Source organism: Sciurus carolinensis, chromosome 4 (genome assembly GCF_902686445.1).
Source record: "Sciurus carolinensis chromosome 4, mSciCar1.2, whole genome shotgun sequence".
NCBI lineage: Eukaryota > Metazoa > Chordata > Mammalia > Rodentia > Sciuridae > Sciurus > Sciurus carolinensis.
Window position 1 is genome coordinate 39,153,776 of NC_062216.1, and position 27,843 is coordinate 39,181,618.

At 34.3% G+C, this 27,843-nt stretch overlaps 1 protein-coding gene across 9 annotated transcripts in view; it reads right to left on the reverse strand.

The window, feature by feature from the left end:
* Nucleotides 1-27,843, reverse strand: part of Fat1 (FAT atypical cadherin 1) — a 123,303-nt gene that overhangs the window by 48,585 nt on the left and 46,875 nt on the right. For all 9 annotated transcript variants that reach the window (XR_007108139.1, XR_007108138.1, XM_047548021.1 and 6 more), the window contains exons 3-4: nucleotides 17,869-18,183; nucleotides 986-1,047 (exon numbers count right to left, since the gene is read on the reverse strand). Coding sequence is in view for 7 of the 9 variants with exons in the window: in XM_047548021.1 (XP_047403977.1) it covers nucleotides 986-1,047; nucleotides 17,869-18,183 (377 nt within the window). In the remaining 2 variants the exon portion in view is untranslated. The remainder of the gene's footprint in view (nucleotides 1-985; nucleotides 1,048-17,868; nucleotides 18,184-27,843) is intronic.

A 27,843-nucleotide genomic window follows, 5' to 3' on the forward strand; every position in this document is an offset into this window, starting at 1 on the left:
GGGGAGCCAGGTAATGGCTAAGAAACATATGCTACCTCTCACTGTTTCCTTGCACTACTATAGCTCTAAAGATAACTTTACCAAATGTTAAGAAAACCAGAAACTTCATATTTTTAGGTCATGGAAGAGACACATAAAGATTCTGCTTTACATATTTAGAGTCCTCTTTAAAGACTGTACGCTTAAACATAAATTCTCCATAATACTACATTAAAATAGTGTCATTTTTAAGCTTAATCAGTAAAATATGCTGAAGCATCATTTTAAAGTATATGCAAAGAATTACACATTTAAATACTGATAATCATTATTTTGTTCGGCTATTTTCTTATATAGAAGTCTTTAATGTTTAGGAAGGTGGACATAAACATTTAAATTTAAGACCAATTTAATGTTTTCAGTAATAGCAATGTAAAGTAACTTCCACTTTATGTAAATTACCCATGTATTAAGTTTAAGGATAAAGATCAGAGATTCTTAAAGACTGCACTGGTAACTGTTTCTACACGCATGAGTCAATTTCACCATTAAAAGTTCATGTTTATGGCAGAACATGGCTTAAAAGTAATGACCTCCGTAATAATTATTCTCTCCTCACCTACACCAACATCTCCTTCCAAATTAATTACTAAAATATTAAAAACGCTAATGTAGATAAGTTTTCCATGAAATTATTTCCTCTTTGAAATTTGGTAGTTTTAAATCGAATTTATAAGTGTGAATACATCCTGATGGTACTTGTCAAGAGTTTTTTTCTTTTTCTTTTTTTAACTACTATGGCTTAAAGGGGTGCTTTACCATTGAGCTATATCCCCAGCCCTTTTTCTTTTTTCTTTTGACACAGGGACTCAACTAAGTTGCCTAGGGCCTCACTAAGATGGTGAGGCTATGAATAGTGGTTACTGGAAGCAAGATCTTTTTTTTTTTTTTTTTTTCTGAAGATATTTAGGGTTATAAATATTTTAAAAATTTAAAAAGTGCTTACTTCTAATATGTGTTCATCTTGCTGTTCTCGGTCTAGTTTTCTTGATGTTGTTGTGATAAGGCCTACAAAATGATAAGACTTTATTAATCCTCACAAATAATATCAATTACAAATTATAAATGAACCATACTCTTATAAAATCTGAGCAAATTTTTAACATCTTCTTAAGGGAAAAAAAAAGACTGGTAAAGAAATTAAAGTTCCAGATATGACTGATTGTTTTATTTGTTAATAACAGCATTACACTTTATTACTTTAATGATTTTTGGACACATTGGATAAATAACAGTAACATTAAGAAAAAAATAAAATAAAAACTCAAATCAGTTTTTTTTTTTTTATTTTTTGGTTATTGCAATAGACATTTTTACCACCAAAAAAAAAAAAAATTTTTAAAGTAAGATGAATTTGCCTAAGATTTCATCTTCACCCTCATCTCTAGCAGCTCCATCAATAACAGAATTGGTGAAAATAACTTCTATATTAAAAAGAACTATTAGGAAACAATCTTACTATAACTTATTACCTTTGAGTCACTCTACCCTCAAAAATGAAAAATTATTAGATAATGGAACTTTCCAGGCCACATGGTTCAAATAAGAGCCATTTAATTTCTAGTAAAAGCAGAGAAACAATTCTCAAAGAAATTCTACATACTATTTTATTTCTTTGATTATTCTACCAAATTAGAACATCTTTAAGTTTCAATTTCTCTGCAGAAATTCAATTCCTGTCTGATAAGCTATCAAAATATAGTGTAACCTAGAAGACCATTAAAATTACATTGTATGCTTCACCAAAAATGCAAGTTGGATTCCCCTAGTGCCTAAACATTTGCTAGAAATGGTGTTGATAAGAGCCAGAAACATGTGGAGCAGATGTGCACATTAGAACTGAAGATCAGGTAAATCCTATGTGGCAAGACAGCTGCAAGAGCTAGAGGAACTCTCCTGCCAAGCATTCCACAAGGAAACATTTTGAATAATCCATATTTAAGACTTGACCTTATCTTTTTAATTCATTTTCTCTTATTAGCTAGTTGCACAGAACTGCCAATTAAAGGCTATTCAAAATGTTTCTCTAATTTGGAAATGAAAAGATTTGTTTTCTCATTCAATTTGGTGTTCTCTTCCCTTAAATAATTACTAAGAATTTCAATCAACATTATATTCCCCACAACTCAATGAAGTGGTATTCTCTTTTCAACAAAAACGACAAAATACTATACTGTAGCTAGACCCTGGGATATTCCCTAAACCATACTTACAGATTAAAATGGGCTCAAGGAATATATTTCACATTGCATAAGAGCACAACATTGTTGTTCAATGTAGCAAAAAATTTTCATTAGTCAAAAACTTTTGAGTTAATTTTTTTTTCCCCCTATCAAAGGTCTACTCTCATATTTCCTCCCCACACACACACACAAATTGGGGATTAAATCCTTCTGGTGCTTTTACCTACATTCCTAGTCTCCCCAGGTTTTTTTGTGTATTTTCTTTTTTTTAAATTTTAAGACAAAGGGTCTCACTAAATTATCAAGATTGGTCTCAAACTTGAAATCCTCCAGCCTCAGCCCCTAGTAGGACTACAGGCACGTGCTACCACATCCCATTTACTGTAGATTTAAGCAGTTGAGAAATGGCAAGAAATAAATCCAACCTAATTGTCCTAATGTGCCCATCAAAAACTTATTACCAATGATAACACCACATGGAGCAACAGCCTAGCATGTTGACAACAGAACAGTATTCGTCTTCTGACTAGAACTTCATTCACCAACAGCCCTGTACAAATAGATCTGTGGGTGAATAATTTTTGCATTTTACAATTTACTCATAACACATGGGACTGCTAAGGATTTATGAATGTCCATATTACCAATTCAATATTAAACTATAAAGTTACCTGACCTCTTTTGTAGATTTGAAATTATTTACATATCCTTTTTTTAATTTTTTTTTTTTTTTACTTGTAGGTAGACACAATACCTTTATTTTTATGCAGTGCTGAGGATGTGTGCTAGTGAGTGCTCTACCACTGAGCTACTACTCCAGCCCCACAAGTCCTTTATGCTTCATGTTAACTCCCTTCTGTACCCAGGAAGAACACTGAACTGATTCTATTCAAAGGCAAAGAACTATAAAGTTCCTTTCTTATTCATTTTAGCCTGACTACCCCTATTCACTCCTTCCCCTTCTCAGCTTAAACTCCTACCCTATAATCCTACTACTGAGTTCTCCAAGCCTTTAAATTTCCTCTATCATCAACAGCATCAACCCACGGGTTAGAGTAACTCATTTTAAACTTTTATTTTCTATACAACAAAGTCCATGAGGACAGAAACTATCTTTCTTGGTTATCTTGCTCAAGTCACTATATCTTGCTTCAAGTCACCCTTGAAGGGGGGGGTGTGTGTGAACATTTTTTTCTTAAAATGTCAAGAAACATAAATAGATGCAGAAAAAGCATTTGACAAAGTACAGCATCCGTTCTCCGTTCATATTTAAAACACTACAAAAACTAGGGATAGAAGGAATTTACCAACACTGTAAAGGCTTATATATGACAAATCCAAGGCCAACAATATTCTGAATGGAGAAAAACAAAGTAATTCCTCTAAAAACAGGAACAAGATGAGGATGTCCACTTCTACTGCTCCTATTCAACAGTCTTTGAAACTCTAGCCAGAGCAATCAGGCAAAAGAAAGAAATTAAAGAGACATGAATAGACAAAAAAGAGCTCAAATTATCTGTTTGCTGACTACATGATCCTATACTTAGAAGACCCAAAAAACTCCACCTGAAGACTTCTAGAGCTCATAAAACAATTCAGCAAAGTAGCAGGATACAAGATCAACACTCATAAATCAATCACATTCCTATATTCCAATGATGAATCTGCTGAAAAAGGAATTAGGAAACTATCCCATTCACAATAGTTTCAAAAAAACAACAAAAGAAAAACAAAAAAAAAAAAGAAACCTGGGAATCAATCTAATGAACAAGGCCAAGGACCTCTACAATAAAAACTGCAGAACAAACACAAAAGAAAGAAATTGAAGACGACCTTGGAAAATACAAAGACCTCCCATGTTCTTGGATAAGGAGAATTAATTTTGTCAAATGGCTATACCCCCAAAGTACTACAGAGATTCATCACAATTCCCATCAAAATTCCAATGACATTCTTCATAGAACTAGTAAAACCAGCTATGGAAAAATAAGAGACCCAGAGTAGCCATAACAATCCTTAGAGAGAAAAGCAAAGCAAGAGTCGTCATAATATCATACCTCAAGTTATACTACAGAGCTATAATAACAAAACGGCAAGGTACCTCCACCAATATGGGCATGAAGACCAATGGAATAGAAGACACAGAGACAAACTTACATAAATCCCGTTATCTGATACTAGACAAAGGTGCCAAAAACACGTTGGAGAAAAGACAATCTTTTTAACAAATGGTGCTAGGAAAACTGGAAATCTAAATACAGAAGGAATGAAACTTGACCCATTTCTCATCCTGCACAAAATTCCACTCAAAGTGGATCAAAGACCTGGAATTAGACAAGAAACCCTGCAACTGCTAGAAGAAAATGTAGGTCCAACACCCCAGCATGTCAATTTACTTCAACAATACTCCTAAAGCCCAAGAAATAAAATTGAAAGTCAGTAAGTAGGATGACTCCAAACTAAAAAACTTCTTCACTACAAAGGAAACAATGAAGAATGTGAAGAGAGAACCTACAGAATGGGAGAAAATCTTCGTCACCTGCTCCTCAAATAGGGCATCCAGAATAAACAAAAAACACAAAAAACTTAACAACAAAAAAACCAATAAGCCAATCAATAAATGGGCAAAAGAACTAAGGGGATGCGTCTCAAAAGAAGAAATACAAATATATTTAAAAAGTTCAATATCTCTAGCAAGCAGGAAAATGCAAATCAAAACTACACTAAGATTTCATCTCATTCTAGTCAGAATGGCAATTATAAAGAATACAAATAACTATAAATGTTGGGAGGATGGGGGAAAAAGGCAAACTTATACATTGGTTGTATGCCCATTCTTTGCTGTTAACCTTGTAAGTATTTAAAATCCTAATAATAGTATTATCATAATTATTTTCCTTTGAAGCATTTATGCTCATTTGCAATATTTTTTGCTAAATCCCTGGAAGATACATACTGAATAGAAGTAATATAGAATTCCAGTGGTCAAGTTCTGGTTCCTGAGACAAAGTGAAGTTAAATTTTTAAATTTTTCCAAGGTCACCAGTAAGTTATTAACAAAGCCAGGATTAGAATTTTCTTCTGAGGCACAGATGAACTTTCTCCGACGCCACTCACACCAAACTGCATAATTTAGTACATTACAGCATTTCGACTCTCCATACACTCTGAACTGTGACTTTCATAGTTTAGGGGGAATAAGAACACAATAATTAAGCAATGTCCATTTTTTTAAAAAGTTCAAAATTAAACTGGGACCAACACAGAAAAATGCATGTGCAAGTGTTTCTTTTATAACTGTGTTTTATTTTCATTTTCTGCAAGCACCTTCAAATTAAAAATAGAAAGGACAAAAGAAGAAAATATCTTCGTATGGTCCAGAATAACACCGAATTCTTTGTACCAAACCTACCACAAATGTGGGCAGGCTGAGATAGCAGGTACAGTATCTTCTCACCAGTTAGCAGTTAAAAATTTACCTCATAAATCATGCAAAACTGAAGAGTCAAACTTTGCTATATCTGATGAATGTGCTTAAATATATTTGTAGCTTTTCAATGTAGCCACTAGACTTTTAGAGAATTGTTTTAAGACAGAATGTTAGATTAACTGTAATGAATCAATATAAAATTTTGCTCTTTGGTATTTCTTACATCTCCAAACTTCTCCAAATTCACAAGATAACATGGACTTCACAAAGTACATCTAGATGAACACTAAAGGACTAGCAGATGAAGATAATGATACACACTGGTGGAGCCATATTTATGCATTTATTCAATCATTTTATGCTCTCCACTCAAAATATAAAGATGATTAAGATAGAGTCTTGTTTTCAAGAAGGATGAAGGCCTAGAACTTGGCAAAGATCTGCATTTGAGAAACATTCAAATGTGTGGGGTACATATAGAAAATAAGAGTTCTTGCTGAAGGCTCTGTATTTCAAGAAAGCAGGATGCTGAGACACATAATCTAATCTTCCCTGCTTCTCCAGCAGACAATCAAGCAGCCATCCAATGTTTGTGTGAGGCCATCCAGGATCAGTTACCCCAAAGCATCCAACCAACTGACCACAACTGTGTGAGAGATCAGCCAAGCCTGGATAAAGCCAGGACTGCCCAAAAGAATCCTAAACCTAAACAATAATCGTTGTTTTAAGACACTAATGTTTTGGGATGTTGTGTTATAACGCAAGAGTTAAATAATACATCAAATGACCCCAGCTCTAACAGTTATTGGGCTTACTGAATATCCAAATACTGTGCATTGATCTTGAAATATATTACCTCATTTAATCTACCTATCTACTGGGTAGTATCTCCATTTTTATAGGCTCGGAGAGATTAAACTCCTTACTCAAGATCACTTAGCAAGTTGGGAGTTCAACAAACCCAGACCACCAGAGTCTAAAGTCCACAAGAAGTAAGAGAAACCAGGGAGGAAATGAAGGACCTGATTCTATTTAAAAAAAAAAAGAAAAAAAAAAAAAAAAAAGTTTTAAATAACAGGAACAGGACTGCAGTCACAAAATGGCAGCTAGAGAAGAAAAGATCAGGATTTCTGAATAGGATTAAAGTCCAAAGGCAATGAGAGAATAAATGCTGTGATCTGGAGAAGGAGTAATCTGAGAAACAAAACTGTAAAGGGTAAGGCCCTGACTTTTTCTGTGGTTAAAAAATCTGACAAAATAACTCAATAACAAATAAATTTCTATCGAAATTCAAATTCTGCAAACAACTGTCTTAGGCCTAATGGTAAAAAATGCAACACTTTCAGGATCTTAGTGTGTTGATACTGCTCTGCCATCTCCGTTCCTCACATTCCCTTGTTAGTGGTCTCCATTTCACCATGCTCAGCTGAAGCTGAAGAAACATGGTTAGTTTACAACTTCACCTAATATCTAAATATCAAGCGACTGTTCAACAATGACTTTTGAAAAAATCACTATTCTACCAGTTTACACACACACACACACACAGCTTCTGATGAGCCCTTGGTAAGGACTAAACAAACATTTTAATAAATTAAATGAATGCTCACAAATAATAATGATGCTTTCCTAATATTTACTAGCTCCAAGTAACCCACTTGTTTAGTCTGTACTGTTATTCAACTTATTTTCTGAATGTCTTCCTCAAAAATGTCACTCCTAGATATATGTAAAAGTCTAAGACAGAGCACATTATTTTAAAAAATACCCTTGCACCTAAAAGGAGGAAAAGAATATTAAACTAATCTCTCATATTTCACTTTTTTAGCCAATTCGATTTGCATACTTCCCATGAACCAGCTATAGGCTAAGCATTTTAAGAATTAGTGACACTCACTATAAAATTTAAATTGTTTGAACAACTTTTAGACTAGAAATACTACAAAAACCAAAAGGGTGAGATGTTGATATAAAATGTGTATTATGTATACATGTAATGTGTGTTTACAGAATGTGTATATAATTTTTACCAGTTAAACTACAAATTATTACCTCTGCTTACTTCTGAGACAGGAAAAATGTGGCCAAAGAAGAGATGGAAAAGAGGAAAATGGAAAGAATACTTCAACCTTTACTTTAAAACACTTCTTTATTGTGGTAATCATTAATTTTTAATGAGTGTATTACTTAAGGAAATTTAACCATTAAAATATTTTAAAGCTGAGAACAGGGTATGGGGATGGAGCTCAGGGGTAGAATGCATGCCTAGCTCGTTCTACCCGCACCACAGTGTAGGAAGAATTAAGAGCAAAAACATACAGAAATACCAATTCACTTGACTGAGAAGTCTCAAATAAGTGATTTTTAAAAGCGGAAAATATATGGCTATAGTTATAAAAAATTAAAAACTTAGACTTCAGTCATATATCTTTTACAGCTTTTCAGGTTGAAGTAAACTTTTAATGAAATGCATCATGCATTCTAAAACATCCTCTCACTATAAAAACAAAGTTTACTAGAGCCAGAGGGTCTTTTAAAGTCCTGCAGCCCGAATCTTACATTTTAACATGAGGAAATGTGGTCCAGGAAAGGTAAATTCTGGAAGAACACAGTTAACAGTAGAGAAGGAACCAGAATTGAGTTCTTACAAAAAAAAAAAAAAAAGATTCAGAAATCTCTTTAATGCTCTAGCTCTTTCCAACCAGAACTGAATGTCAGAATCATGAGGAATGAATGGTTGAACCAACTTCTTCCTTCCCATCTCTACGCCACAGTCTCCAAATCACAACCTGCATTCATGACTGTTTTCAGTCATCGTAATAATTACTATTGGCTGTATTTGGTAAAAAGTGTATTATCTATCTCTTTAAAATACCACCTGAAATACAGAAAAATATAACAAGACTACAGATGTATGAGAGATAAACAGTACTTAAGAACCATAATTAACATCGCAGAAAACACTTCAAAGAAGTGGCCGGAAAGGGCTACCTTATGATTCCATCTGCACTTAAAATACTTATTAAAGCCTAAAACATCTTCCAGAATCTTCTTGACAAAACTGCAACTACAGTCCAAATCATTAAAACCTGTTAGAACATAAGTTAAATGAAATGTAGTCTCTCTGACATAAGAGGAAATCATCTAAATAGCAAAATTTCCATGCTAGCATATTTCCCAAATTTTGGAAATACCTTTTGTGATGAGTTGAATTGGTAGACAGACCCTTACCAAAAGATATGTCTATCCTGGAACCTGTAAATATGACCTTATTTGGAACAAAGGTCTCTAAAGATGTAACCAAGTGAAGGACTTCAAATGAGATCACCCTGAATTTTCGGTAGGCTTTAAATTCAACACCAAGTGTCCTTTGGGGAGAAAGGCAAAGGGGATTTGAGACAGAGACACACAGAAAAGACAGCCTTGTGGAGACAGAGCCATAGACTGGAGTGTCACTGCCATAAGTCAAGAAATGACTGGAGACTGGACTTCAGAGGGAGAGAGGTCCTACTGACCTTAATTTCAGGCTTCAGGCAACCAGAACCGTGAGTTAATAAACTTTTGTTGTTTCAAGGCATGCAGTCCGTGATAATTTGTTAATTTAGCCTTAGAAAACTAATACACTTTAAAAAAGTTAACAGCTTTATTGGGGTATAACTAGTACATAAAAAACTGTACATTTAATTTATATAATTTGATGAGTTTGGATTTGTTGAGTTTGAAAAAATTACTAAGATATAAAACATCCCACAAATTTATTTATCAATTCTTTGAATATATATTATTTCTCATATTCTTTCCTGCTCTATAATAGAAGGGCCTAAATATTTTTTAATAATTCTAATAAACGCAAGCTTAATGCCTATAAAATACAAAGTCTCAATTATAAAGCTGTTTCAATCAAAAATCAAAATAGGAAAGATCCTTTTATTCCAAATAAACCAAAACAATTTGTTTTCAAGAATTAGCTAAGCAACATAAAGGATACAACTATCTTTCCTATCTTAGCTGCATCTCTTGCTCCCTTTATACAGCAGCTACAGAATAAACAGTAAAATACCTACATAAGAAAAGCAAATAACAATTATTAAAATGAACAAAGGAGCTAGAATTTAAATTGTTTAAGAACTTCATGAGATGTGTATTTCAAACCTTGGCTCCTGAATAACTTTTTTTTTTTTTTTAATTTCTGTGATGTACTACAGAAATAGAGCATGCTTTGAGTTAGTTAAGCTATCAAAACTACAGGGACTATCCAAATGTAAGAAAAATAGAGGGTAATAGAATTAGTAATGAATTTTTAAAATGAAGTATGAAAGTACAACAAGGTACTATGAAGCACAGACACAAGAGACCTTTAGGATTCCATGTAGCCCATGACTATAAACACCTGTTCCAAGAACAGTCTAGTCTGCAAATCTGTACCAAATCAGCTTTAGTAAAATGAAAAAGGCCACAGAACAAGGCTGTTCTCCCGCACTTCACAGAGATCACAGTTGACATCCTGAGAACTGCACAGCGGGAAGACGGAGGCTATCACACAGGCACAGAGCAGAGAAACAAACCCTGAACCAAGCACAGTGTTTTATTTTTCCAAATTCAAGACTCAAGACAGGTGAAAGGGAAATCATTCAAATTTGCTAATTTTCAAATCTTTTATCAGTCAAGTGAAAAATAAGCATTAAGCAGCAACCACAAACAGCATTATGCTTAGTTCTACAGGGCAGCAAACACAAGAAATGTCTGGGGAAAGTTCCAGGCCCTTAAGGACTTGAGCCAAGACTGGAGCCAAGACTGGAGCCTCACAAAATACAGCCAAGACCCAAGCCAACGCTGAAGTCAGAGCTGACCCGTAAAGAGTGGCAAGGAGGCAGGGAGGGCACCCCTTCTTATACAAATGGCCATAAAGGCCAGGAGCAAATGTTCAACTTTACTCTTACAATTGTCACTCAGCATCCAAGTCCTTAGCTTTCTACCATGACCTCAGAGATACTCGGCAGCACTGCACTGTCTTTATTTAGGTGTTGTTGTAAGACCACATTTAACCACAGATTGTCAAGAGCTCTTTTGGCAGCTGCAGCCATCTGAGCAGCTATTGTTTGTCACTGCGGTACTGGTGCCGCAGGATTAGGCTTCCAGCCAAAAATGGAATTCTATTCATGGATTGTCAAGGCTGGAAAGCAGCTCAGAATTCATTTAGTTCAGACTTTTTGAGCTCCTCGGAAAACACTAATGAAACAAATCAAATGACCAGTCTAAAGTCACATAGGAAATGGCTGAGCAAGTCACACAGGAAATGGCTGAGCAAGAAGCTGCCTCCAGTATCACTGACTTCTCTTCTGGTTTTAATTCTCTTCCTAGCTGTTTCTTATTGAAAATGGAGTATATTAAAATATAAGATCAAAAGTCAGACTCTGTTTATAGGGAATTGCCTTTAGCATTCCTATAAATATCAGTTATAGCAAAGAGAACAAGGTGCCTAACCCATTATAAGGTTAACATTATATGGACATAAAAGGCTAATTTCACTTAAGCACTTAAATGCTAAACCTTAAAATATAATTTTAGCAAGTGATACTCAGCAACATATTTAAAAACCTAGAATACCTGGATAACATTTATCCTAAGGACTCAATGGATTTTAAGAGGAGAAACATCACCGACGTGTATGTACAGAAAAGGCACTGACAAAAATCTAATGATTTGTTTTAGACTTTAGGAATAACACACTTCACTATAAAATAAAAATTAAAATGAGGAACAGGTATGAAAGATCCCTTCTTAAAAAAAAGTACTTCTACTGTTAAAAACTACAAATAGGTAAACTTTATTACTTTTTCAAAATGAATTCCTGCTTGTAACATGACTGGCCCTTCACTTCCTTCCTTTGAGGCTATCAAATGTTACCGGAAACCCTTGGAAGTTGTTTGCAGCTGTAGTTATTTCCTATTGCACTTTGTTCAGTCTCCATTCCAGCCACAATAAAATGTCACTTACTTGGTTCAGAAAAAAACAGTTGTAAAGTGATGCAGGACTAGAACATGGATGAGTACCCAATACTACTAGCTATTGTAACACTCTGTGATTTTATCATGCTTAGTTAAGGAATTACTATATATATACTACATATTTCTACCAAATCTATCTGAAATCAAATCATATTTCTTATATTGAACAATCACATTTTTATATCTAATATAAAATTGTTCTATAGTAAATACACTGTCCTACAGGTAAACAAACGAAAACCAGTCCACTGCATATTGTTGTCCTCTAACTTAGTAATATGAACATGAACAACTCAGCCCAAGATAAGGAATGGAAAACAATGGAAGAAATAGTAAAGAACTTTTAAGTGTAGAAAGCCAAATATGTAAGCTGGTATTTGTTGCTCTGAATTACTTTGAACAGGAAATACCAGCACGCACGCACACACACAAAGTATAAAAATCTCAAAATTTAAGAATATTTTGTCCTCTAATGAGAGAGAGTTATTTCTCGAAGTAGACTAGCAGTTTATCATCAACTTCCAATTCGATCAATGTGCTACATCTTGAGGTTTCAATCTTGGCAATGAATATTCAGGAAAGTGGCAGCAAATCACACATCATATTTTCTATGCATTATTGCTTAGAGCAATGAAAAAAATTCAATTGTTACTTCAGAAATATCAAATAGTTACCCCCTCATAAAGAAAAGTCAGTAATTTAACTAACTACTAAAAACATCAACATCATCAAAGGCCAGGAAACTATTGCTGATCTTGTATGAACTGCAAGCTAAGAATAGCTTTTACATTTTCAAATGATTAAAAGAAGTCTTTTTTGATACCTGAAAAGTACACAAAATTCCAATTTTAATGTCTATGAATACAGTTTTATTGGAACACAGCCATGCCCATTCATTTCCACATCACCTATGGCAGCTTCCATACTCAAATTACAAAGCTGATTAGCTGTGACAAACCTACGGCCTGCAAAGCTGAAAATACTACTGGGCCCTTAATAGTAAAAACTGACTCCTGTAGTACATGGTTAATGAAACGAAGTGTACTTGGAAGTATCACGTGTTTTGTGGTACCTCAGAAATAACATTATATGAAAGCAAGGGGGCAAGAACTATTATTGTGTTTTCTATAGAAAAGGTAAGATAATATTATAAGGTGTAAGATTGGCTACCTGGAATAATTTCAATAGTCCTGGGGCATAGAGGTTATTCCTCCTTGTGAGGAACCTGGCCCTGGAATGATCTAGACAAAGGGATGGTAGCTCAGCACAATAAAGGAGGTGGTTGAGTTCGGGCTTAGGGTTGATGAGGTTATATATAAAAGTGCACTTCTCAGCGACTCAGAAACTTGGAAAACTTGTGGGAGTGATGCATAGGTTCACTGCTTGATTATGGTGATGGTTTCCCATGTGCACAGATATGTCAAAACTTAACGAAATACAGATTTTAAATACATGTAAATGTACTGTCAATTATGCCTCAAATAATCCTTTTAAAAAATAAAGACCATTATTTGCTTTGTATCAAAAACTTGGAAAATACCAAACATCAAACATGAGAATAAGACTGTGATCTTTTCTAAAGAATGAAAGAGTCTTTACAGTAACCTTCAAAATTATCTGCCAATTAGAAGTTGCATATCACCCCTCAAAGTTCAAACTGATAACTTTAACTAAAAGGGCACTTTGCAGGGTGGTGTTAGTGTCCTGCGGTTCTTTCACATAATGAAGCCTGTAAAGTTTACACTAGTTCTTTTTATTCAGGGCTCCCTTTATACTCTGTGTCCTTGACATACCACAAGGCTAAGAAGCTTTTGGCTTGCAGGAGCTGGGGCTGTCAAGGCTCCAAACAATATAACATTCTATGCTCTTGTCTCTCTCTTGCCTTGAGCAAAAGCACAATTTACATTACAAGAAGCAAATTTTCCCTAACTGATACTGAGCATAATCAAACAAAAAAAAAATTTATATTAGCAACAAAAGGGTATGCATCAGCAAAGGAAAATGGATCAAGTCTTTCCTGTACCCCCAGAAAAAGAAAACCATCACCACCATACTTGTAAACAGTAGAAGTACATGAGATATAGAAAGACAACTCCTGGAACCATAATTAAGCACAAAAACTATGACTATACAGATAAAAAAGCATAAAAAAAATCCATTCAAACTTGTCATTTGAGGCCTAAAATTCAGAAAAATCACTGAAGCAAAATTTAAGAAGGCAAAATTTAAAAACATTTAGTCACATATAATCAAAGTAAAAAAGGTGTTGGGGAGATTTTCTCCTTTCCAAAAGGCTTTTACTGAGGTTATTTAAATTTACACAAAATGTTCTAAGGACTGAATGCAGACTCTCAAATCTCTTTGGTCTCTATCACCCTCCTTCACACTGTCCCCAGTACATAACAAAAAATCCTCTACCTCATCTCCATCAATCTACTTTCACCATTTTTAAAATCAGCCCAAAAGCATTTCCAAAGGGCCTCATTTTCCTAATGATTCCCACCACATCAGTCAGTTTCCCTGTGCACACTACCTTGTATCCACTATTTCTTATGCTACTTGACTTTGGTAGATTACATACTTTCAAAACACCTTTTAAGGTGCTGTGTTCAAAGGCAAAGCTCAGTAAACACCTGATGCACAAACACTTGATGATGATTTAGATTTTCTCTAGTCAGCTGGACATATGGTAATCACCAGGGTCCCAAATTCATCTTTAACACCAAGAAGCAAGTTTACCTATTCTATCAAGTTTGTTTATCTAAGGGAAATACACAAATCTATAAATCTAACTAGATTTTGATAGAACGATCATAACAGAAAGAGGCTGGGGTACCTCTTCTTTTCTTTCTTTCTTCTTTTTTTTTTGGTACCAGGGATTGAACCCAGGGGTATCTCACCACCGAGCTACATTCCCAATCCCAGTCCTTTATTAATTTTGAGACAGGAACTTGTGATTGAACTTAAGATGGAACTTGCAATTCTCCTGCCTCAGCCTCAAAAGTTGTTAGGATTACAGGCACGTTCCACCACAACCAGCTGCTACTACGGCAGTTCTTCTAAAAATGACTCTGGGTACTCTGCATACAAAGTCTTAACTGAAGTACAAAATGCTCATCACTAATCAAAAAACCTAAGGACCCAAAGTTCGTTCCCCCCGCCCCCAAGTACCAGAGGAAAAGTCTCACCATGGCCCAGATCTCTTGATTTCCAGCCCAGTGATTTTCTCATCCAATCATTAAATATTAAGTAACATGACTGAAGGTCTCCAGGTGGGGTTTGGGGTCAGTAAATCACAAATCACTTCTACCAGTGTCTTTTATCACTTTCCACAAACTAGCTCCCATTTTACTCCTCTATTAAAAATAATCTATTAAAAACAAGTCAGCTTCGAAGGTTTTGAGGAAGATAAGGTATCGAGGCATTGGACTCTAAGAATCTGCTTAAATTTTCTGAGTTGGGGGAACAGAATCACTTAAAAGCAGATCTCATGAAGCTGTATGTACTGTATTTTCTAATAATGCCCATGCTAAAATATGGGTATTATTATTATTTTTTTATCTTTAGAGATTAGGTGATTTGTGGAATGATTAGACTTCTTTACTAACCACGTGGTTTATAATATACTTCATAATAAATATGTCCTATTAATATCTGCCCTCAAGTCATAAAATATAAAAATATAAAACCTCTCTGCAAATGCTGATGAATTTTCCTGTGCTATCCTGCCAGCAGGATCCATGTGCTTCCCACCCAGTGGGTAAGAGGTGGTTTGAATTTTCAGAGGGGATTTATTCTTGCTAAAGATAAGGAAGAGCACAGAAGTCTCCACAGACATCTGAAGACCTGTCAGAGGAGAGACTTAAAAGGGAGTAGCAAGGTCATATCAATCAGAGTTCTACAAGACATAACACCATAGCAGTGATACTATTTCAGAGGCCAGGCGGATAAATAACCCAAGTTTCAAGGCTCCCCACAGTAACTCTAATCCATACAATTCCTGTAAGTTTCTTTCTTCTCCTTCTCCTGATATAAATGATGTGCAGACCTATAGTATTTGCTTAGATAATCAAAAGGACATTTATTGCTTACTCTCTTGTCTCTTTGAAGGAGACAATCTAATCTAAAAGAGAGACAGAAGACATAAAAATTTGGAAACATTTTTGTAAGTGGAATTCATCAAATAATTTTAAAATAGGGATAGTTATACATTCCTGAATTACCACTTCAAGGCTTTTATTTCTAGATTCTGCCTCTCAAGGTTTTAACTACCCCTTCTTGCCAGGCGTACTTTCTGGACCCTGAATTCCTCCTCCAAAATTCTTCTAAACTTCTAACTTTCTTCTTTTTTCTTTACTTTTTTCTAACTTTTTTCTTCTGACAATGCCTTCTAAAATTTTAGCTTCTAGTTCTTAGATCTCCTTCACAAAGAAAGGAAGGTGAACTTAGTTACTGTTGTGCAGCAAAAACAACATACAACCACACTGCTAAAACAAGCCTTATATTGTAATCATTTACAGGGGCTGTTCAGGCTTTGCAGGTTCTGGTCTTAATTCCAGCCCTTTTTCTTGGGCTCATGGTCCTGACTTGACCCCCAGTGCTTCCTAATAGAAAAACTCTTCAGATCCTGAAAATTTCACTTTTATATAATTAAATTCTTATTAAGGTTCAATCGGACTTCATAATCAATTATCATTTTCTAAAAACCCAAACTCTGTTAAAGGAACATACTAGAATCTGCCCAAGGGCTAGAGCATAATTGCTCCAAAGCAAAAAGTATATTATACATTTAAAACAGATCTTGAATTTATGTTTACTTTTAATAACTATAAAAAACCAGTGTTTATAAGCACTGGGTTTGATCCTTGGCAGCACATATAAATAAATAAAGGTTCATCAACAATAAAAATAATAATAAAAAAAAAGAAATATGCTGACAAGAGGTTTATAAACTATCATTTTAACATACTTTTTCAAGAGAACATACTACATACACAGATGATCTCTACCAGGTATCTTTCAAATGACTTTTACTACAGAGATCTTAAACTTGGCCTTCTTTCCACCTTAAGAATTGCTTCCTTTAAAGTTGAACAAAATAAAATAAGAAATAAGAATGACACCAAAAAAAAAAAAAAAGTGGGGGGGTGTTAATGAAGATTGGCAAGGAACCTGAGGATTCTTCTTCCTTAATTTTGATGATTGTGTGTTATTTCCCTGACATTTCAAATATACAATCCAGTAACTGGACAGGTCAATTACCCTAGAATAATGAAAGACAGGATAAGCACAGGCAAGATTAACAGTTTTTCTGTTAATTATATGTTACTAGCAAGTATTGACTAACTACACAACATCTCCAAGGCCAATAATCTATTTTCCTCCAAATAAACTATCCTCTCAATATCATACAGTAGTTATTTTAAATGATCAGTAAATCAAAACGTCCTATTCTCCACGTATGAAGTTTTTATCCAAAACCGAAAGTTAAGTTTTTACTATCCAAGTAATAACCACCTTGAACATCTTGTGAAAATAATATGAGACCTAAGAACTAGAAAAAAGTAAAATACATTGTCAAATGTACAAGAGCAAAAATTTTAAGTTTACAAGGATTTGGGAAGAATACTTGGGGATCATGAAACTATCCCTTTGGAAGCAAGGGTCACAGATATTAAAAAAGAGTTAAAAGTTAAAGTCTTGAGGGATTGGTTCAACGAAGTAATCACTCCCAATCTGAAAGCTGGTTAATCCTGATCCCCTTCTGCCTACAGAGTTATAGCACTGCTCCACACACAAAAAAAATTAAAACAACATTTAAAACTAGTGAATTTTGAAATAAATTCTTCTAATATTCTTTACAAAAAGGGGAATTATGAAAATTCAAACAATAACAGAATTTGCTGTAAAATTACATCACTCATTCACGAACTACTAATGAAATAACATCTTTTAGCCTAAAAGTGAAAGTCCATTAATTAGAAATACAAAAATAGCTTTATAAAACTCAAATGTTAAAAAAAAAAAAAAAAAACAGACATCTGAACTGAATTTTAGCTGATAATAAATGTTTGTATTGAATAATTCAAAAGGAAATGATTTACCAAAACCAAAGAAAAGTATGCAACAGAAAAATGCTAATTCTTAATTTCCTCCACCTCAAGAAAGAATACACATAAACATTTCATGTAACAGTACTAACACATACCGGTTTTAGGATGAATTGCAAAGAATCCTTGTGGATTTCCACTTGTAATTTTGTACATTAGCTTGTCATCAGAGCTAGAGTCTGGATCAAATGCCTCAATTTGGACCACGGGTATATCCTTGGGAGAATTTTCCATTATTTCTGGGTAATAGACAGGCTCTGATGTCTGTGGTGCATTGTCATTGACATCCTCCACCTCTATGTAGATCTCTATGAATGATGAAAGAGGCACCACGCCCTGATCAGTTGCATAGACTGTTAGCCAGTAATGGGAGGTTGATTCACGGTCCAATCGATCTGAAGTCTCTATGACACCTAGAGATAAAGAAGAAAAATGGTGAGGTGTCATGCCAAAAACGACAAAAAATACCACTTTGGCAAAGTGTCAACCTATAAACAATTTATTGAGGGTTTAGGTGTCTTTCCTAGTTGCACGACCTTAAGCAAGGTATTTAATCTCTGTGCTTCAGTTTCCTTTTCTATAGAACAGAGACAGAGGCACATTCCTTATGGGCTGATTAAGTGAACTATACATATGTAACGATTAAACATCATGTGGTACATAATGTGGAATATAAAAGCATTTGTTAAAAATTAGAATCAGGTGTCATCACATGGAGCACTTTAAAAAGCGTTAATCTAAGTCTCAGAACAACCCCATGAAATGAACACTAAGAGATCATCTAAAGTCAATATTTTGTTTTTCCAAAGATGAAATGTATGATTGTTTGAGATGTATTAACTTTTCTAGAGGTTAATCAAGAAGCCAGGATGAAACCAGAGCTACAGCTCAGAACCAAGTCACACAGTCTAGCACACCCTGCTCCTCACTCTGCATTCATCCGATGACTGCCATTGTCTGTGGGAAAAGATTGGGAGCACGCTCCTCTGGACATTTTAATCTGACATACACACCCCTTATAAGTGGCTAAGAAAAGAGAGTAAACCTTCCAAGGTCAGAATGAGGGACTGCTCAGGTCTCTCGTGTGCTGAAGTTCTTCCGTTTCTTCAAATCGCCTTAAGTAAAGGGCAATAACCAGTGTGATATAAAAATACACATTCTCCAGCTATGCTACAAATTGCAGAAGGGTACATCCTCCTCAAATACTAGTATTTCTAATACCTTATACAAAGCATAACAACTTCTGGTTAAGTGAACAGACATGATGCATAACATATCTTATCCGGGGTTGATATAAAAATTCCTCAATTGGAGTCGTGATTATTAATAAGATTATTAATAAGAGGTTAGAGTGTCTGCATCATTTTGGCCCAGTCATTGAAACTTAGGAAAATCCTACTTAATGCCAGGATTGCCTCCTGACAAAATGGTCTAAAGTTGTTTAAAATTGATCTATTTTAGGCAAATTCTACCTTTTTATTCATCGGTGTGATCCTGCCCTTTGGCTCCCAAAATACATCACCACATTTTTCTCTCAGACTGATCATTCTGAACCAAGGATTCTTTTAAGAGTTCAATATCCCAGACCAAGTTGGACTTCAGAAATCCTAACACTAATCTTTTCTTTTCAATGCAAAATAGTAGTAGAAAAATAACAAGTATCAATTTTGACTATTTTCAGCAATGAAACAGTATTTACCTCAACCAAAAATATCTGAATTTTTATTTTCTAAGTTGACAAAAATTACGTATACTTATTGTGTACAACATGTTTTGAAATATGTATACATGGTGGAATGTCTCAATCAAGCACATGTATTACCCCACAGTTATCATTTCCCATGGTGAGAACACCTACTCTTTTAACAATATTCAATATAATACATTGTTATTAACTATAGTCAACATGTTTTATGTGTGTTAACATTATTTGAATTTAAGCATTTGCTTATTAAGATTGTTACTATCAGAAAAATTCACTTATAATAAATCTAGAAACTTAACTAAAAAACTAAATGTGAGATGAACTATCCTAAGATGAGTGTTTATGGCTACTCCAAAGCCATAAACTTTATTATTTACTACTGCTTCAATGAACCCTTTAAAAGAATATAATACTTCTAGAAATATGGAATGAAGTCTCAGAACTAAAGAGAAAGAAGCTGATCTCTTTAGGTGACAAACAACTGAAAAGAAACTCAAATATGTTTGCCCTTGAACGCAACACCAAACATCATCTATGTACGCTCAAGTCATTCACTAAATTACTAAAATTATGTTTATAGTTTGAAATATATGCTAGCTTCTCTTATTCATCATGTTCATTATAAAGGAAGTCACGGGCTCTGGGAAGCTTTCTCCAAGGATTACACTGAAACAAAATCAATGTGCACACGGCTCCTCTTGTTCTGCTACTTCTCTAAAAACTCTGTTAAATTCATTTGACTACTGATCATTAGCAAATGTCAAGCAGACAAATACATGATGATTGTCTTCACCACTTTTTAGTTATCATCCTCAAACACTTCATGCTGCTTTGGATTTTTAAAAGGTGTGTCCCTCTAAGTGTCATTATGGGCATTTAAAAATACAATAACCACAGAAACAATTCATTCAATGTTTACTATATGCCAGGTACTCTAAGTGTTTTATATGCATTATCTTCTTTAATCTTTATTTCCAACCTGCCTACACTGTGGTGCTATTATTCCACTTATGAAAAACTCAGAGATGAGGAACCTCCTAGGGTCACAGTAAGTGGCAAAGTTGAAGTTTAGTTACCACAAATCTCTGACTTTGGTGCCAGTCAAATTCCCTGTCAATTCTATTCTTAATATGACAAAAGTGGAGTAAGCAAAACTTAATGTGATAACCTGATCAGACAAGTCAAATTTCATATTTTATCATTCAGATAAATATGCTCATTCATTTACAAGAGTTTACTCTCAGAGTGAAGGGAAGAACAAAATCTTAAATGCAAATATATCAGGGGTTCATAATTATACATAAAAACAGCTACTATTTCCCCTTACATTCTGTTTTTAGACAGGTCTTTAAGTGTCCAGATAATAGATGACACAGAAACTGCTTCTCTCTTCCAATCAATTGGGCGACGGGGGGAGCATCCATACTTTTTGTATAATAACCCCCAATCCATGCTCAGGATGATTCTCAGAGTCCCAAATAATCTCTGACTATTACTGAAGTTTAAAAAGAGAAAACAAAGTGATTCTATTCAAATATGGGAGAAAACTAAGATTGTACTAGCTAGCAATTAAAACATAAATATTAATGAGTGAAATGCCCAATGTTCCTATTTCATGAATTCACTCACTCTGCAGTGTTTAGAATCTAGACTGATGTACCTCTTTAGTCAGGGGTTCATCAGAATCTAAACTGTTCATTACAGGAGTCCTGAGGAGTCCCAATGGCTGGCTTCTAGTAGTCTGAAGCAATGTTTATTCTTTAAGTCACTATAAGTTGCTATTCCTACATTTTACCTTTCTCCTTTTACCAGACCTTCCTAAAGATGCAACTAGCATTTGTAGATTAGAGATGGAGTTCTTCTAACTACAACCGTTACATTAATTCAATAAGAGAAACAAAATTTTAAGTTTCTGTTTTGAAAAATTCTAATTAGTACCTTTAACAAAGAGAAAAACAAAAATAAAACTAAAGTCTCTTAATCATCACTGGATGTGAATCAAACTTTTGCCTTCGTTTTCAAAGTTCTCTCTCATCTCCTATTTCTCTTAGTCCATAATTGCCAATCGACTTTCAATAATTATGTTTTTGTATACAGGGCTATAAAATTCACTTTTCCCAGAAAAAAGGAATCAACAAAAAATGATAGCTTTTACAGATATCTTTCCTCAAAACAGTATTTCATCTTTTGGGTACATATAAACATCCACCTATACACTCTTTTCCCTCCTACCTTCAAATCTCTTTCCCTCTTTCAGCTCCCTTCCTTCCTGGCCACCTCTGCTTTTCTTCTATAATTCCTTTCACTTTCTGAGACAGCAATACAGTATGCATCTGAAGGACAGGTAAGGCCCAGATGTGAGAAAGACAGAAGTGGCAAGCTGAGGCCTTTCACAGCAATCTTTCCAGCCAGATGCGAAGAGGACCAAGGCCACTGAGAAGGATACCAAACACCTTTCCTATTACGAGATTATAGTGCAAAAGCAGGGGGATAAAGATAATAGGATGTATATTTTGAGCAAAGGAGACAAGTTTAGACATGCTTGCTGTGTGTACCACCTAGTAGCGTTACCCTTTACTTAAGTGAAGCATTACACAGAAAATAAATGCCTGACTTTCTAACCTCAAGAACACAATGAAGGCATTTTTAAAAGTTGTTAAGTAGCTGAAAATTTTGAAAGAAGCCGGAAATTTGTAGCTATTAGCTAAAAATATTTATCATTCCAATCATACTCCCTAGGATTTCAAAACCACCACCAGATGTCACTATGGAAACTGATTTTAAACATGCACACAGTGAACAACTAGACGGAAGGGTGAGTAAAAATGAACAACAACAAAAAAAAGAAAATTCCTTGTAATTTCTAAAAGAATTTGACAAATACAGCTGAAAATGGAATTCACATCAAAAATTCCTTCCTGAAGAGATTATGTCCATATAATAAATTAAGAAGGTACTGATGTTATCTTCCCATAGTCAAATTATTCAATATTTATAGGGTACAGTAGCAGAGGCTCAAGTTAATTTGTCAGAAAGTAAAGTTTTCCAAGAACTACTAATTTTTCCATTGATAGCTGTTGTTGCTGTTAACTCATTTACTGTCCTTGTATTGGAAAGGCAGCATTCCTACCAACTGACACAGGTGGAGCAAGATGCTTTCAACACAGCAATTTTAAAAACAAAAGTTCCGTTAGTTACTATATTTGCCAAAAGTAATTTATGTGATTTCTTCCTGGAATTTTCTTACTTTCTTTACAGCCTTATCCCCTGTCAAGGTCTAATGCCAAAATCTTGTTATTTCTGATTCCTCAGCTACTCCAACTCAAAAATGTTTGTAACCAGCAATGAGTTAGACACATTAATTTGCAATTTCAGCCTGCCTTTCTGTTATACCAAGTCACATACGTTTCCTAAAAATGTGTGTGTGTGTGTGTGAAAGAGAAAGAGAGAGAGAGAGAGAGAGAGAGAGAGAGAGAGAGAGTGTTAGTTTTATATTACTGCAACAAAATACCTGAAATAATTAACTGAAAAAGGGAAGGTTTATTTTGGCTCACAGTTTTGGAAGTTTCAGTCTGTGGCTAACTGGCACCCTTGCTAGGGGCCTCTGGTAGCACACAATATCATGGTGGGAACGCATGGCAGAGAAGACTGCTTACCTCCTAGCAGTCAAGAGGAGAAAAAGAGGAAAGGGTAAGGTCCTCAACATGCCCTTCAATGACATAACTTTCTCTCACTAGGCACTAAAGTTTTAACACCTTGAAATAACAAGTTGGGGACCAAGCCTTTAACCCATGGGCCTTTGGCAAGTATTTATCCAAACCAAAGAAACTTAAGGCAGCAATTGTATGAAAAGCTGCTTCAGTCCATCATAAGAAAAAACTAAATGTAAAATACAATTTTTTATGATATCTTCCCTAAAGGCAACAAGGGACTGATGACTACTGTTTTCTCTCCACATAACCAAAGTAACTGTTTTGGAAATAAATGACTTCTAAATATGCAAAGCACTACACACTCAAAAAGAACAGAAATACTATCTATGCACTAGAGATACATTATATGTGCTCTGTAATTTGTCTACAAATGGTTCTTCAATTATTTTCTGCTAATTATGGAAAAAAATCAGAATTCCCAACACTGTCATATTTTATATCAGGCTGCTGAAAGACATTCATTCTTCCTTAAAATTAAAATGTAAAAGAAATCTATAGCTCTATTTGAATGCAAACTCTTTGAAGGTAGAAATGCTTTGTTCACGTTCTTGTAAATTATGTGTATTTAATAGGTATGTGTTGAAAAAGTATGTTTATTGAATCAAGAAAAATGTAACAAACAGCTGAGTGGAATCTAAGACATTAAAATTAAATACAATGTAGAATCCTGGACCACAGAAGGTATATTAGGTAAAAATAGGGAAACCTGGAAAAATCGTTAATATTTATTCTTTAATTGTAACAAACGCTCCATACATGTAAGGTGTTAACAAAAGGAAAAATATATATAGGGTAGGGGAAATCTATGGGAACTCTACTTTCTGCTCAAATTTTCTGTAAACTTAGTAAATATATTGTTTTTAAAGAATGCCTATCAGAGTTCATAATATATACAATAATTTTCTTCCTTAAGTGAAAAAAATTCTTTGAACTTAAATTTTTATCTTACTTTCATTTAATAGTAGATATAGACAAGATAATGCTATTAATATTTTCACACCTTGATACATTGACAGTTCCTAATGTGTAAATGAGAAATTTTATGTTAGAACTGAATATTTAAATAATGAGCTAGTTTTGAAAAGTGTGTTTGTGTATATCTGCATTTAACTTGTAAGTTAACTGTAAAGAAAAAATGTATTATTTATTTGTCTTGATAAATATGATCAACTTTGTAAAATGGGTTTCTTGATATGAAAAGCAGAACTTCTAAAATTTAACTCCTTTTTGAAATAACTACACCAATTGCATAATCATTATTAACCAGTAACTCAAAATTCTTGACTTCTCTTAGAAGTACCAGTACAGTGGATATGTTATGTGCGTACAATGTATACGTACACATAAATACACATCTAATGTTCTTGCCTGAGTCTGCCATTAGTTGGCAAAGCTATATTGTTGTTAAGCAAGAGAAGGAAGAAAAGAAAGAGAATATGTCAGGTTGAAGGCATTTGTTATGGTTTAGATTTGTAATGTCTCTAAAATCTCACATGTTGAAAGCACGGTCCCCAATACAACAAGATTCAGAGGTTGGGCTTTTAGGCAATGATTAAGATTCTGCCCTCATCAGTGGATTAATTCAACAAATGGATTAATCCATTGATGGCTGAATGTACTAATGGGAAATGGAACCTTGTTGGAGTAAGTAGGTCACTGGGGCCCACGGCCTTGGACTACATCTGTCCCTGACCTTGCTTTCTCTCTCTGCTTCCTGGCTGCCACAAGCCTAGCAGCTTTCCTTCACCATGTCTTTTAACCATGATGCTCTGCTTCGCCTTGGGCCCAGTGCAATGGAGTTGGCTGATTACTAACTAACCCTCTGAAACTATGAGCCCCAAATAAACTTTTCTTCCTCTACATTGTCTTTGTCAGGTATTTGGTCCACAGTCATGAAGAGTTGACTAACACAATATTTAAGAGTCTAAACTGGTTATTCATCCCATTTTGTCAGGGAATGAGATAAAAATTTTATACTTTCCTTATTATATTTTTACTTCAGTAGTATTAGTCATAAAACAATGAGGAAAATGTAAGGCTGATTTTTAATGGTCTATTTTGCCAAGAGAATAAAAACAAATTTCAGTACTTTTAAGAACAGAATGACCTATTTATGTATGTAAATATAATTTTTAACTTCTTGAGCTCACATGAATATGGTAAATATTTTGACAATTAAAAACCAAAGAAGTCAAAATAAGCAAAAGAAAGAAAGTCAACAGAGCAGCTTCTCATAGGCCAAGCAAACTGCTAGGCAATGTACTAGTACCCTGCAGAAATCTCCCTGCCCTCTTACAGCTATGATCACAATACTGGATCATTTCTACCTCTCCAGCCTAACTGAAGACATGTTACTGATTACCACAACCCAATCTTTAAAAACCAGTAACTTGTAATGAGTGTCATTTTTCAGAAGTCATCTGTGTCTGCAGACAGAGTGAACTCAGTGAAGTGATAATGGTGATGATGGTAATGGAATAACGGCATATACATATACAGCACTCAATGTCCTCACAGCATTTTAAGTTCTTCTTATACTGACTCATGCACTCCTATAGCAAGTAGATAAATGATCATCCCTGTTTCACCGAAGAAGAAATCGAGAGTGTAAATAACTTGTCCAAAGTCACAGAGTTTTTTAGTGGAAGAACTGGGATTCAGTCTCAAAAAGAATTAGATAATCATGCTAAGCATTTGCAAATCCCTAGTTATCCTTTAATTCAGGAAAGCTTAAGGGAAAACTGAACATAGTTTGCAAATTTCACCAGAAAAGTTCCAACATCAGTAGAATGCAAACATATAGTGGCCAGATGGGTGTGGGGGGACTGGTTTTCCTATATTCCTATCACTTGGGACCCAAGGCAGGGCAGCACATTCTATAATGTCAGGTTTAATCAACGATGGCACATATATATAGCTTTTTAAAAAGGAAATATGTACAGTAACTACACAGAAGAATTCAGTGATATCCAGTCCCAGTGAAAAACAAACCTGTAAAAGAATATTTCAGACTTGTTTAATTATATTTGGGGGAAAAATTTTAAATCATACACAAATACATACAATGACATGTGCAGAGTAATAGTTGTCTAGAATAAACAAGATGATCAGAGGACAATAAAGAAAAGCAGTCTAGTGAACTAAAATGTATTGTAGAATCTGTGAATTCTTTATCAATGGATTTAAAATCTACATTTAAAATACATGCACAAAACATTAAAACAGAAATAACCAGCAATTCTTTACAAGTTTTGTGAGTAGAACCTTCTTGTCTTTTTCTCCTCTGTAGCTTAGTTATACATTCTTTTTGAAAAAGTAAATTTTACAGTTTATACTTCAGGTATATAAACAATGTTAGGGAAAACATACAGAGAGTAAAAACATTATTATAGTGAAGTAAATCAACCTGTCATCTCACATGATCACTCATTTTTGGTTGGTTTTCATGGTAAGATCAATTAAGAGCTACTCAACATAAAACCTAAAAACATACGATTTTATTACCTAAATCTCATGCTGTTTATAAGATCTCTAGACTTATTCATCCTCCATATCTGCTACTTCAGGGGAAATGAGAACATGTACATTTGTTTCCAAGTATTTATCTGTTTCATTTAATCTGGGTACATGCTTAACAATGTATATTCCAACAGCTTCAGCTTCAACAATTAACATTTCAAAGTATTTATATATGAATTACTTACAAAGTTTTAGGTCTAGGAAATTCTATAATTATAGTGCCCAGAGTTAGGTCATAAGTTAATGACTAAAGGGAAAGTGTTTTATGTAGCTACTGTCAATCTGTTTTTTTCCCATTATTTAGACTGTCTTTTAAATCATTTTAATTAAGAAATACATATCTACCAACTCTTACAATTAGAATTGTTGCAGTAACTTTAAAATTAGCTGAGAAAGCCTTTTGACTTGCAAACTTACTAAAGCTTATATTAATTAAGTTCATAATCAGATTTTAAGCATCATGTTTCAAAGCCCAAGGATTTCTTTAGCTTTGCAAAGAGTCATTCCCAGGGCAAGCTCTACTAAACTATGTTTTCATGCTTTGTTGAGAAATGATTCCAAGTTCTGATTTCCATGTCAGAATCATTAATATTGTTAATGAGGGCTTTCATGGATAAGCTCTCTTTTTAAAGAGGATCATCCTTGGGTATTAAAAGTTATCATTTGAACACCTATTAGTTGGGTAGAACTACATAAATATGACGAGCCTTTAGAATCATTAAAATACAAAGAATATATTATACATACCAATGAATGTTTTCATAAGTTTATTTTAAAATTAGAGATCGAGAATTTCAATGTTGATTACTTTTCTTGCTTTATATTTACTAGGTGCATATTTAACAAATGCTTTATATATGCCATACTGTTTATTCACATTTCTTTGGTGAGCTCAATGATCTTTCCAAATATTTTTCACATTTGGAAGTAAAGATTCAGGGTTAAAACGTCACTGGTCTTAAGTAACTTACCCATCATTATAACAGCAATAAATAATCAATGAATTACCTTGCCAGTTAGTCATGTAAGATCCTTTTATCTAAAAGTCCCTTAAGTCTCAAAAGTTGAAGTTAACCAACTCCAGGAGCAAAGAAGTCAGTACCAAAACCTGGTTAACTAGCTACAGACGCCACATG